The 13,280-nt window shown below is 37.3% G+C and overlaps 1 protein-coding gene across 1 annotated transcript in view; it reads right to left on the reverse strand.

Moving 5' to 3' along the window:
• Positions 1 to 13,280, reverse strand: part of LAMA2 (laminin, alpha 2) — a 293,272-nt gene that overhangs the window by 251,449 nt on the left and 28,543 nt on the right. The window contains exons 7-8 of the mRNA XM_011997459.1: positions 8,725 to 8,811; positions 1,390 to 1,601 (exon numbers count right to left, since the gene is read on the reverse strand). Of these exons, the coding sequence (XP_011852849.1) occupies positions 1,390 to 1,601; positions 8,725 to 8,811 (299 nt within the window). The remainder of the gene's footprint in view (positions 1 to 1,389; positions 1,602 to 8,724; positions 8,812 to 13,280) is intronic.

Raw genomic sequence — 13,280 nt, forward strand, 5'->3', positions numbered from 1 at the left:
GACTACAGGCGCCCGCCACCTCGCCCGGCTAGTTTTTTGTATTTTTTAGTAGAGACGGGGTTTCACCGTGTTAGCCAGGATGGTCTCGATCTCCTGACATCGTGATCCGCCCATCTCGGCCTCCCAAAGTGCTGGGATTACAGGCTTGAGCCACCGCGCCCGGCCGGAAAGGAAGAATTTCTTAGGCTCCCTATGATTTTACACATTTATCAAGAATTCAGTGTTTAATGGCACTTTGAGCCTGTTGGAAATTTTGCTTTAAAAAAAGATCAAAGTACAGGTTACATTAATAGGTGCCAGTTGGTACAGAGAGTGATCTGGTTTTGATTCAACAAATTATCATTATCAAATAACAAAGTTAGAACTCATCTTCTAAACCTGTGATGAAAGAGACACATTTGTTAATGAAATAGGGGACCCTACTGGGTCTTTAGTGCTTACAGTAGAGTTGATGATAGGCTACATTACAGTGGTTTCTATAATTCTGCATGTCCTGGGACCCACCCGAATAATTGGAAGGGCCTCTCACATAAACTGGACAGAAATGAATGGATAGGCGGGTCTCATAACCTACTGTGCTTAAACATTATGACAGTAGATGAAGCTGATGATGGCCAAGTGCTAACATTGGATTCACATTCTATTTGACCTTCTGCAACAAGATTCCCCTTCATATTATAATCCCACTGACATTAACGATTTGGAAATTCTATGTAGTATTAATATAGCTAAAAAGGTAAAGAGGGGAGAAATGTATTATACTAGTATGGATGAAGCCCTAGAGTAGCTAATTTTGTGGAAGGAAAACACTGAAAGAGCATTCTAGAAATAGTCCGTAAATTACTATTATGCAACTAAAATGAGGTTAATCATTCAACAATGCCAAATGCCAATGTGTGAAAATATTGGCAGAATTTTACACCTATTACAAAACATGACACTGTAAAGTTAACATACGAAAGCATAACTGATAAACATCTTCTGATGGCTACTACTGAAATATCATGGGCAGAAAAATTTATTTCAGGCAAGTGATTAGAATTGAGATAAACAAAAAAAGGATACATGGGGTCTACCTAATGTGCAAATTCTTCTTTCCTGCCGTGGACATAAGTTCATTAAAAAAACTTCCTTCCGCATGTAAACAGAAACATGTTTATCATGTGGAAAACAGTGACGCTTCAATAACACAGCAATTTTCAAAGGATTTACTCTATTAGTTAGTACAAGGAAATGTTCTGGAATATGCAGACTCTGTATATTCTGCACATCTATCAACCATGTATTCCACATAATTTCCTACTCTTCAATCCACAGTCAAGAACTCATCAGCTACTCTGAAGTACAATACATCAATTCTGTCAGGGGCATCAATAGTTCAGGACTTACGCTGACAGTTCCTTGCATCAACTGCGTCTCCAAAATATCCATCAGCACAGAGCTCACAGTACCGGCCTGTTGTACCTGGTTTACATATCAGACAGGAGCCAGACAAGCTGTCACAGCTGCCAGGGATGGAGAAGTCAAGGTTGTCATTGCATTGGCATGGCTGACATGATCCTCCAGGTACAGAGGGTTGTCCAAAATAGCCTTCTGCACACCTAAGGCAAGAAATTTCATCAGTGAGCCTTTAGGGGGACCTCAGTTGGGGTAATGTTTACATATTTTTCATTCTTCCCTTCTCCCAGGATGATGGCTTTTCCTTTTAAGTGTTCCTTTTCTCAAACGCAAAGTGATTAAAAAAATGTTTTTCTACGACTGCAGTGTAGATACAAGATGAAATCCTGCCAGCCCGCTAGTAATTAGATTTCAGCCCAAAAAAATATATATATATAATCTTGTCACTGGCACTGAAGACGAGACCAAAGCATAATAAGAATCTGCTGCTGGCACTCTGGAGGAATCCAGGTCCGTGCTGGAAAGCCTTTGTAGTACAATACATCATGTGTCTCTACTCCAGTTGGTTATTTTCTCTACAACTATGTAAGGTTCACATTTTTTGTTGTTGTTGCAGCCAGAACTTGTTATGAGGAAACAGGCTCACAAGGAAATTCAGTAATAAGAGTTCAGAATTTATTAACTAGAAACTGTGACTCAGAAGATTCTTATTAATTGGGTGGGGGCTGTGGGTATATCTGAATTAATAATCTATTTGTATGTATTTGCATATGAATTCAGAGGCAGATTTTCATTGAAGGCTTTACTAAAGGGAAGTTTGAGAAAGCATGCCTGCATATTATGGGAATATGCCATAAGGTGATACTGAACTGTGCCTGCCAACTCTATCAGCAAATCCAGGTTCTTTCTTTCTTTCTCTTTCTCTTTCTCTCTTTCTTTCTTACCAAAAACTATCTACATATTATTGGAAAAACAAAAGTTTGTTTATAGGGCATGGCAGAGAAGACTTTTTTAAAATTATTGCAGCAAATTTTCTCTGACCTAAATGTTATGTTTTAAAATGCAACTTACTGCTACAGGCATGCAGAAATGTCCTTATAGGCAGCGCCTATTTATATTCTGCTCTCTCTTCTCTTTCAATGACATTTGCTCACGCTTTATACTAAGCCACACTTGCCAAAGGAGAAACAAAACAGGGCATCTGAATCTTATGGTCAGGCTAGCTCTGTCATCTTTGCCATCTTACGAAGATAAAGTCTTTTGCAGCAAGTGTCAAAATTGAAGGGGATCAAAAACAATGTGAGAGAATATAATTTTCTCAGTGGTACACTACTTTTATGCTCATCTACTCACAGATATGCAGTCATTATTTAGAGAAAGGCTCTCTCCCATTTGAAATAAAAATGGTTTAAATCCAGTACATTATGTTGAGAGTACTTTAACAAATCACAATTCTGGGGCAGAGTCATTAATTTGGTGCAGATACACTGACTATTCTTAGTTTTCTAGAAAATGTGTAGATACTTAGGTACTATAATTCATAGATTTGATCTTTTATCATAATTTTGTAAATGAAATTACTTATATTCACAAAAGATTTTATCCATTTATGAGTTGTATAAATATTGCTTAGAAGAATACTGCCAACCACAAATATAATTGTTCATTAATTCTCTATTATAAATATGTAATAAAATTTGAGTGCATAAAATTCCCCCAAAATCCCTTCAGGAGAGACATTTGATAAAGATAAGGAGAAGATTCTTTTGAATTTTAACCTGATTCTTCTTGCCTTATTTAATATTCAGAGCTTATGATCACATCCACGTATATTCACATCTCATTTTGTTTACCAGTAAGAGAGTCACTTTGCGCCACTGGAATAAGGATATACAATGATCATTATCACAGCAAATGAAAACCTATTATTTTCAGCTCGCTTTCCTCAAGATGACTTATTGCCCTTCAGAGATATGGCTTTATATAACGAGATCTGGGAATTTTTCTTAACTTAGATAGCAATTAATAAGACTGAAATTCGCCATAACAAAAAAAAAACTCATTTCAGGAAGAAGATAACTACAATTAAATAGAATAACTAAAGAAGTATCTGTCTTTTTTTTTTTTTTCCTTGCAGGACATGTAAGGAAAATTTGTGAATATACATGATAGAAAAATCATATGCCATGTTACTGAAAGTGGGACTATTTTCTGCAACACTTCAGCATATTACTGGTGTATGGGTGTGTGTTTCTATACAGAGAACAGTATTAGAGATTTCTGAAGATGTTCCATTCGGAATTAAAAAGTAATTTGAGGGTCAGAGAATATAATACTGCTAATCATATAACTTTTATTAATAAAAATAATGTGTTAGAGTCTGATCAAGTTGGATTCACCTAATTAAAATCAGTTTAAATCACAGTCCTTTGGTTTTTCACTCCACCAAAAATCATTGTAATGTGAAATGTCAAGCCCCCTCATTTTCATATGCAAGGCAGAATGAGTGCATTTTAAAAAATAGTTTATTGAATGCCTTGCTAGAAATGGACATCTTGACATAACAAAGGCATTGTTCCTTTCCATATCTGTTACCTTTTTCAAATCAAATTGCAATATTTTGAAAAAGGACCATTTAAATGTAAATAAGACTCCAGATAACACAGGCAGTTATTTGTTACTCTTGCTGCTATTGATAACTTAGGAACAATGTTAGAGGGAGGGAGGGAGAGAAGACGAGAGAGAGGGAGAGGTAGAAAAAGAGCGGACGTGCAGAGAAGCAACAATGAGAAGAAAGCAACCGCATTGATGAGACTTTTATCTCATTCTGCACCATCATTTTTTCAGCAACTTTTGGCTAAAATCATGGTCTACATTTCTATTATCTATACACTGAAAACAATGAAACAATATAATGCTAGCTTAATCTAGCCAAGTAAATGAGAAAAGCTCTTGTTTCTCCCACCCCATTCAAAAAAAAAAAAAAAAAAAATCAGCTGAGCACTTTTACATGGTACTAATATAAAGAAGGTACCGTCTTATACTACAGTCCATGGAGAATGAACACACATTTTAAAATGTAGCAGTAGAACAACTGGAGATATGCAAATGCTATTATGGCAGCACAGAAAAGGGCAACCAACTCAGATTAGGCCTAATCAAGGACATTTTCAGGATGATAGTGCTGACTTCTGGGAGCTGAACAGGGATTAGTTAGCCTCGGGCGGAGGAGTGAAAGGAATGCAATCCTCCAGGCAGAGGGAACAGTATTGGCAAAGGCACAGAAGAGGGTGGCTGCTGTATAAAGGGGCGTGGCTGTAATGCTGTGTTCCTACTTCCTCCCATTTGACACAATCAGCAAAAGACTGAGCGTGTTTGCCTGCTCAAATGATGCAAGTTGGAAGAAAGTGTTCTCTCTAGACACATGCAGAAAAAGTAAAGAGACAGTGGACACAGCTAGACACCCAGGGACTTCATGGAAAAGAAGAGGGCAGACTGGATTCAAGCCCTCAATCTTCCCTTTCCCTGAGGGTCTTTGTGCAGTGTACAAACTGCACAACCACATATGAGTGGCCTCTTCACACCTCAGTTGGAGTCGCAGTTTTGCTAACGGCACTAGTAAGTCCCATGCTCTGCATTCAGTACCCAAAGGCACAAGGAGACTCAGAAATGAGTAGAAGGTCTCAAGAGCATAGTGATCAGAGGGGTGATTAGACTTGATTCCAATTCAGACATTCTGAAGCAGACAAAAACTAAATGGGATTTTGGAACTGAAGTTTAAGAAACAAAAAGGAATTTCTTTGATACCTGATATGAATCTTCAGGATAAAACTGTAGTTGAATTTTCAAAATATTAAGCAATTGGATTTAAATACCTTCCATATTTTCAGTGGCAACTGTGAAATTAGTCCTGGCTTTTGACCCCTCTCTCCTCACCTAGGGAGGAGTTGTTAAAAATTTGCCAACTGGGGAGTGGGGAGGGCTTAAGGAGTCTATGTATCCCATTAGGTTTCATGTTGTCCTATAGAACCCACCAGGTGAACTTGCCACAGTCTCTTGGAAATGCCTTCTCCATAATGTATGACATGTTGCTGAGGTTATAGACTTATTCTGAAAGTATCTTAGTGTCCCATCAGGCAGGTATCCTCAGCATTTAACTCACTTTTAGCTCAATATTCTTTTAAATTGCTCTTGATGCTCTAAGGCTTACTTAATCCCTTTTAGTCCTTCAAGATACTGTCTCTTTGTTAATTTTTTTCTCCTCTTGTCCAGATGATAAAAGTCTAGAATCTTAGCAAAGGTGCCATGATGAATACCTGCTCCCCTCACTCTCTGACTCTTCTTTTTCCTTTGTTTAAAACATCCCCAGGAAAGCAGTGATACCTCAAAAACAGTGGTGTTTTGGCCATAAGTGAATGTTTTCCAAGCTGTAACTAGTGTTCTACTTGTGACAGAATACCAGTCCATGTTTGGTTGTATCTTGTTTGGCCACTCTCCTGTTCACTGCTTTTCTTCACCCCCTCCATTCAAGAAGCAAGGCCATCTTGCGCTACATGTCTGAGAGAAGGGGTTTGACAGGGCAGAAGGCAGAGACATAGGAATCTTCCAGACCCCAAGCTCTGAAAGCCACCAGTTCCATGAATGTAGCTCATCCTCTTCCAAATAGAAAATGGGATGGAGTTGGAAAAATGATGATGTCTGTAGAGATGCTGGTGGGTCTTAGCGTGGAATGAAATAAGCTGAATGATTCTTGTGCCCCCAAGAATGGAATGAAAGTAGTTGGGAGGCTTTCTAGACCTGAAAGGAAAGGTAATGAGGAGGACAGGAAAAAAGGGATAGGTCAGCAGAAACATGCTTGGGTGAAATGCTCAGCACTGGCTGGCCCTACCATATGTCCCCTTGCTCAACACATACTCACAGACATTATACCCTCCCTTCTACCCTTGCATAACAGGCCTTTGGTAGTAGGTAAGCTTAATAGAACTTTGATTCAAGCTTGGAGAGAGGAGAAGAAAACAACTTGAAAGAGGCTCAGATTATGTTTCTAAGCCCTCACAGGTCCCACATATAGAGAAAGGGGTCTCAAAATATACATTAAATTGTGATAAAGACTATAAAGTTATAACTGTTGTCCCACCTGAGCTGTAGTCTGAGACATATTCCTGCTATATAGTTAAAGCAGAGAGTTTATGGCCACATAAGTTTAGGAAATGCTGAGCTAAACAAATTGAACAGATTTCTTCATTACACACTGTAGGACATGCCAGAACTTTTAACATGCAAATGGATGCTTCCCAAACTTATGTGATCACAGAATTCTTTATTCCAGGAACATCTACAATTTGGGAAATGTTGCTTTAGTTTTTAAATTCTGGTCTTATTTAGATGATGTGCATAAGCTGATCACACAAATCATTTACAGAATGGTTTTGATTACAAGATTTTCAATGCAACCAGTATCTCCTCCTTACCCTGACCCTTATCTTCCCTCTCTTCTACTTCAACAGGCACATCTCAAACAAAAAAATGTCTCCCTCATATTTTAGATCTATCTAAGGGGTTCTTTTGACTCACATAAATACAATGAAATTATAAATCTTAAATATTCCTGGAAAACCCTAACCTAAATTCTGGCTAGAAAAATATGGTATCAGTTGTGGAAAAACTTGAGCTGGCGATAAGATATGCCATTCATTACACTGCATATGCATGTTGCCATCTTCTGAATCAGATTAATACAGATTTTAGACAGGAAATCATGCTTTCTGTCAGGTATTTCGTTCCTTGGTGATTTTTGCTATTCAAATAGAATTCTCTGAAGAATACATGCAACCATCCTCACTTGCATTAAAGAAAGATGTGAGGTGCTGAGGGCAAGGATGGGAAAATGCATATATTTATATCCAATGTCTAGCCCTGTACCCAGCACATGGTGGTTGCTAAACAGATGTTTGTTAAGTAAAATGTGGGGTTTTAAATTATAGATGGTTCAGAAACTATTGTCTAACATGTATAGGGAGTACAGTACATAAAGCAGAGCAATATAAATATATCAGAGATTATGTTCACCTAGATAAGTGGATTTAATAGCCTTGTATGACAGAGCAGCTGTCATTTTCCAGTTGCTAAAAAAAGGCTGTCTGTAGTGAACTGGGGGGTTTAAGCACTTGATGTAAATCTGTCTTGGCAATGATATGTTCTCCTATTATAGTAAGTAATATGCACATGCCTTTCTTTAAACACACACACAAACACACACACAATTAAAGATATCTAGTTTCTTGATTGCAAATAAACGCTGCTTGTTTCATTTTTTTTTTTTCTTACATTCCTAATTTACAGATGCTTCCATACTCACAAATAGTACTTGTTGCTGCTAGGAACTGTCACTGGCAGTTTGTCCACAGACTGCTAGTCGCTAGCTAAATTCTCTCTGGGTGATAGGCTCCTGCTTCATTAATTTTATGCATCCTGGTTGAAACAGGGGTGATAGCTGCCAAGATGACAGGAAAAGACGGGCAAAAACAGCCCTCTTCAGGGTTAGCCTCAGTGATGATGAGTGAAAGCAGGTCACTTCCTCTGCACCCCGCCCTCCCAGGAAGGGTAGCAGCGCGGACATTTCCAGTGCTGAAACCAGAGGGAGGTTTTTGTGTTTGGCAGTGATGTCAAGGGGGAAGTTTGTATCATTTTTATGCTGAGGCCGAATATATAGAAGAACTATTTCTTCAAAAACATTTCAGGAGGAAATATAATCACACAAATCACATAAAATAATACTCTTGTTTCCACTGCAAAGTAACCCAGTAAAATCAACAGGAATTAAAATACTGGTTTAGGAGTAATTAGAAGAGGATACAAATCATGATAATAAATTACATTTTGTTTCTATTTTCAAGTATATTTAAAGTAAATTATGAACCACTTGGTGAACTATGAACTATGCATTCAAGCTACATTTTAAGGACAAAAAGCTAATTATGAAAAATAAATGGTGCCGACAGAGACAGCAAGATAAATTTTGAAGTGCATGACTTTCCACTTGAGCAATACTTTCTACAAAGATTGTAGGTTAATACTTAACCTTTAAGATTAAAACATTAATCAGATATTCTCTGAGTGAATGAAGATTTATGAAGCAATTTCTGAAAAATAAATAAATTACAAAAATATAATGCATTTGTTTGACAAGTGTGTTGAGAAACTTTATTTCACCTCATTGAGTGTGGCCATTTTTCTCCAAAGGATGATGCAAAGGATGATTGTATCTGTGGTTTTATAACTCCCAAGGTAGAAATCATTTTGCAAGACAGTGCAGCACACGCTTACCTCTCACAGCGTCGTCCTGTGTACCCGACAGGGCATCCATCACAGATCAATCCAAGACTCCGATCTAAATGGCACGTTGGGCTAAAGCTACGTTGATATTGTTGTGGAAAACAGGGACAAGGAAGAAACACATACACAAAGTCATTAGCAGCATTTTCTCATTTCTCTCTCCACTACTGCTCTGACAAAAGAGTACAGGCTGGTCATTCTCGCCCCAGAGATGGAGATTAGGGTCTGGCCAATGGAGGATGAAATGACATTGCTGTTTCTGCAGACGTGAATATAGCCCAGTGGAGAGCAGTATCCCTGTGACATGTTATTAACTGACTTCCGACTGCTCTGGGTCGTGATCATCAGTAACAAGTGGAAATGAAGAGCTGCTTTTTAGAAATTCCTCCAGGCCTGGCACATATGCAGCCTCACATACTTTCTTCTCTAGCCAAATCCCTCTGACTTTGAAGCAGCCTGAAGAAATTTGTTAGAGATTTTGGAAATTTCAGTATGTGGCAGTGGTGGTGGCAGTTCTTCCTTCTTCAGCTGCTGCCACAGCGGGGCATGCCTGTGTGCAGGCTGTGGCATGTGCTTCCTTGCAGGTATGCCCTCACACCTCAGGAAAGCTTTCAGAAGAGATCAAGTGTGCATATTCTACCTAAACTTATCATAAACCTCAACAAACAAAAGCAACGTTGCCATCTCATACCTTCTGGCATGTTTCAAAGTTCACTTCTTTCTTTGCACATATTTCTAATTTGGGTCTGAAGTAATAGAGCTGAACACCAGATGAAGAACCAGCAGAGAACTCAGGTGCTAGCTTTAGCCTTCAACAACATGTTTCACTCCAGTCATGCTTCTTTGCCTTGTGAGAGGCACCTCTCATACACGAACCCCTACCCCAAGATTGACACATGGTAATGTGGTTCTCGACTGGCTCTCTGAAGGGCCATCAACCATTTTGAATTCTGTAAGGTCTGCTGTGCTACCGTTTCAAAGGGAAATGCCCTCAATTAATCTTTCTCTTATTATGTTTTCCCTAAGTAGATTTATTTTCTATTATATATGACAGGGCAATTCAATACAGGCTTGCTTGATGGCTAAATGAATTAAAGAAAGAACAACAAATTAAACATTGCAAGTCCTGATTTCATCCTGCTCCTGACACTTGAATTACTTTGAAATACTTTCTTAACTTCGGTGCAGATCAGATCATGAACACTATTTCTGAATGGTATTTCTCTGGCTTAACTCTGGGTAGTTCTGCAAAGATTTAATAGTTCTTCTCATTTTTGGGATACTAGCAAGATATTAGGACCAGGTAAGTTTACGTTTTAAACATTTCAGCTCAGTGGAAAGTCTAAATGAATATGTTGGGTCAAGGAGATAAAACCTGGTCTGGGATGCTTTGAATTTATAAATATTATCTGGATCAAAGATTCCACATTAAGGAGTTATGGTAGCTGTCATGAACAGCAGACAAGACATACCCAGCGTGTGCACTGCGAGTAAAGAACCTCCTTTTATAAAGCATCCTGTACTTTGCTACACATGATCCAAAGACAGTTTACTATGGGTGATTTTCTTGACAGGATTGTGATTGCACTGAAGATGTGCAGGTTAAAATACCCCCTCTATAGGACTACACTGATTGAAAGAAAACTGTACCAATTATTTTTTATAATCCTACATCAGTTTATCATAACTCGTGTCAATGGTTGTTGACAAGGCTTCTGAAAATTTTAAAAATATTTTATTTTATTTGAGACAGAGTCTTGCTCTGTTGCCCAGGCTGTAATGCAGTGGTGCGATCTTGACTCACTGAAACCTCTGCCTCCTGGGTTCAAGCGATTCTCCTGTCTTACCCTCCTGAGTAGCTGGTATTACATGCGGGTGCTACCACACCTGGCTAATTTTTGTATTTTTAGTAGAAATGGGGTCTCACCATATTGGCCAGGCTGGTCTTGAACTCCTGACCTCAAGTGATCCACCTGCCTTGGCCCCCCAAAGTGCTAGGATTACAGGCATGAGCCACTGCACCCTACACTTTAAATCTATTCATCAAATAGATTTCAAATTATTAAATGCATTCACATGTCAGTTAAAACCAACATAGGTAAAGTAAAAGGTGTTCACTGACAAAAATCAACACTTTTTCAAGAAAAAAATTAAGCAATAAGAATATGTTAGATTTGACTAGCTCCTTACCGTTGAGAATACATTTACAATTTTACCACATTTTCACAAAATCCTATGAGTTGGTTGGGGCAGGCACAGTTTTTCTTAACCAAAGTCATATACAAAATTTCCAGGAGAATTTAGTATGGGATCTAGGACTTCAGAATCTTAAGGTGATATTCTCTTCTTCCTATAACCAACTGTCATTGAAACCTACTGGTAAGAATTAAGTAAGTTTAGGTTTCTAGTAATGTAGATACTTGACATAATGCATCCAAATAAAACTTTCTCATAAAATATATCTGTATTTGTGCTTTGATATTCTTTCAACAACATAAACTGAAGATTCACTCTCTTATTGCTGTAATTGCAGTTACAGCTATGGCAGAAGATGGCATTCAACAACAAAAATAAAATTAGAATGAGAAATAAACATGCACAGTAAAAAACGTCTACAGAATTTGCATTGGCAAATGCAGTGACTTAGCACTGATTTTGGCCAAGATATGAAGCTAATTGTTCCGTGACACAAAGAGGAAATTTTGAGATCATCACTGAGTTCAAGTGATTCCAAGATTATGTCATTTATCTCTATTTGGTTAGCTCCACACCAGCAGAGAATGTTCTTCATCCTGGATTATCCAAACCACGCCACAGGAAACACAAGAAAGCCAAGAGCAGCAGGCATTTTCCACAAATAGGGGAGGAAGGGAAGCTGTTATTGGGATAACCAATAAGAAGCTGGACATGAAAATAATCCCTCTTAATGGTTGAATATACACTTTTATTTTTATAACGATCTACTTATAAGTATGTATACATGTATGCATATATGTATGTGTACATACACGTGTATACATGTGACTATGTATGTCAACATATGCATGTATGTTTATGCATGTACATGCATACATACAGAAACAATCAATCTTGTTCTAAAAATAATTTAATTCTATCTGTCAAAATATGTGCATTAAGAATAAAGCAAGGTTAAAGATAAAAAAATACTAAAAAAAAGATAAATTCAAGGGTGTATTTAGAATTCAAACTGCATGTTATAAGGTATGTCCATTTGATAATGGTGGATCAGCATTTGGCCTTGAGGTTTTTCACAGCTAATGCAAAAGTGAACAATCAACAGGTAAACAATTCAGAGCAGCCAGAAGCCAAAAACAAAACAGTTGCTCAATAGAAGCTCAACAATTCCTGATTATCAGACATTAGGGAAACTTCTCCTGTGGGTCCTGAAATTCAGTTCTAACATAAAATGCTCCCACAGAGAGTTAATCCAATACTCTAAAATAAAATTAAACACATATTAAGTAAATGTGTGAGAATATTTTGTGTGTCTTTAACTGTCATGCATTTGAAATAAAATACAAGGAATTGCTTCTTGGGACTGTGATGTCATATAAAACAACCACTCCTTTAATCACGAGCATAAAATTAAAACTTCCATCATGAGGGTTAGAGAATCAGGGCATGTTCTGCATTTGCATATATAGGGGATCAGGACCCTTTCAACTAATTATCATCTTGAACAGTTGGGTAGGAAAAGAAACCATTCTGAGTGGCTACGCAATGTCAGTGGAGAAGCTGCAGATGAGGGTAATGAGACTATCCACACATAACTGAGAAGGGGCAGAGGACAGAGAGGAAGAGGAGAAAAAGAAAAAAATCATTTACTTCATGATTTTGGTGTTAGCTTCATACATTTCTGAAGTTTCTCTCTAAGCTTTTTCTTCTTCAGTTCAATGATCTCTCCTACTTATTCTCAGAAGAATCATTAAGCAAACACTTATTTCTTTAATTACCTTTAAGTACTATGAAATCTGATTTAATCTCCACAATTGGATTTTTTAATTAGACTTGATTTATTTTCTAAGTATGTCTTTGAATGATATATTTCTCTAAACCTGTTTCCTATTCTGCAAAATGGAATAATATGATTGATTTGATAAACCCTTTTATACTGAAAAAGTATGAAAGCATAGTGCCATAATAAATTATAGATACAATTTACTAATTTTTCAAAAACTTTGCCTTTTTTTTTTTTTTACAAATTTTTAAACAAATTAAGGTATGTTGATTTAACGTTTAAGGTATTTAGTTAATAGTTTAAGAATTAAATCTGCAGTTTTCACATCCCTTATATTAGTTGTAGTCCCTTATTTTAACATACCTGTTAATATAACTGTAACTATGTAGCATAGTTAACATAACTCTTGCCAAATAGTGAAGATTTACTGATTTTTACAGTGAACATTTACAGTTTGTCTGACATTAAATTCTATTTTTTTTTTTTTTGCTTCTTTTCAATGTTTCTGTAATTGTTTCTATTACTGTAGCCCCACTGGAAGAAGCACAGAGAGGTGAGTCAAAATATA

Source organism: Mandrillus leucophaeus, unplaced genomic scaffold (assembly GCF_000951045.1).
Source record: "Mandrillus leucophaeus isolate KB7577 unplaced genomic scaffold, Mleu.le_1.0 Scaffold1144, whole genome shotgun sequence".
NCBI classification, from domain to species: Eukaryota; Metazoa; Chordata; class Mammalia; order Primates; family Cercopithecidae; genus Mandrillus; species Mandrillus leucophaeus.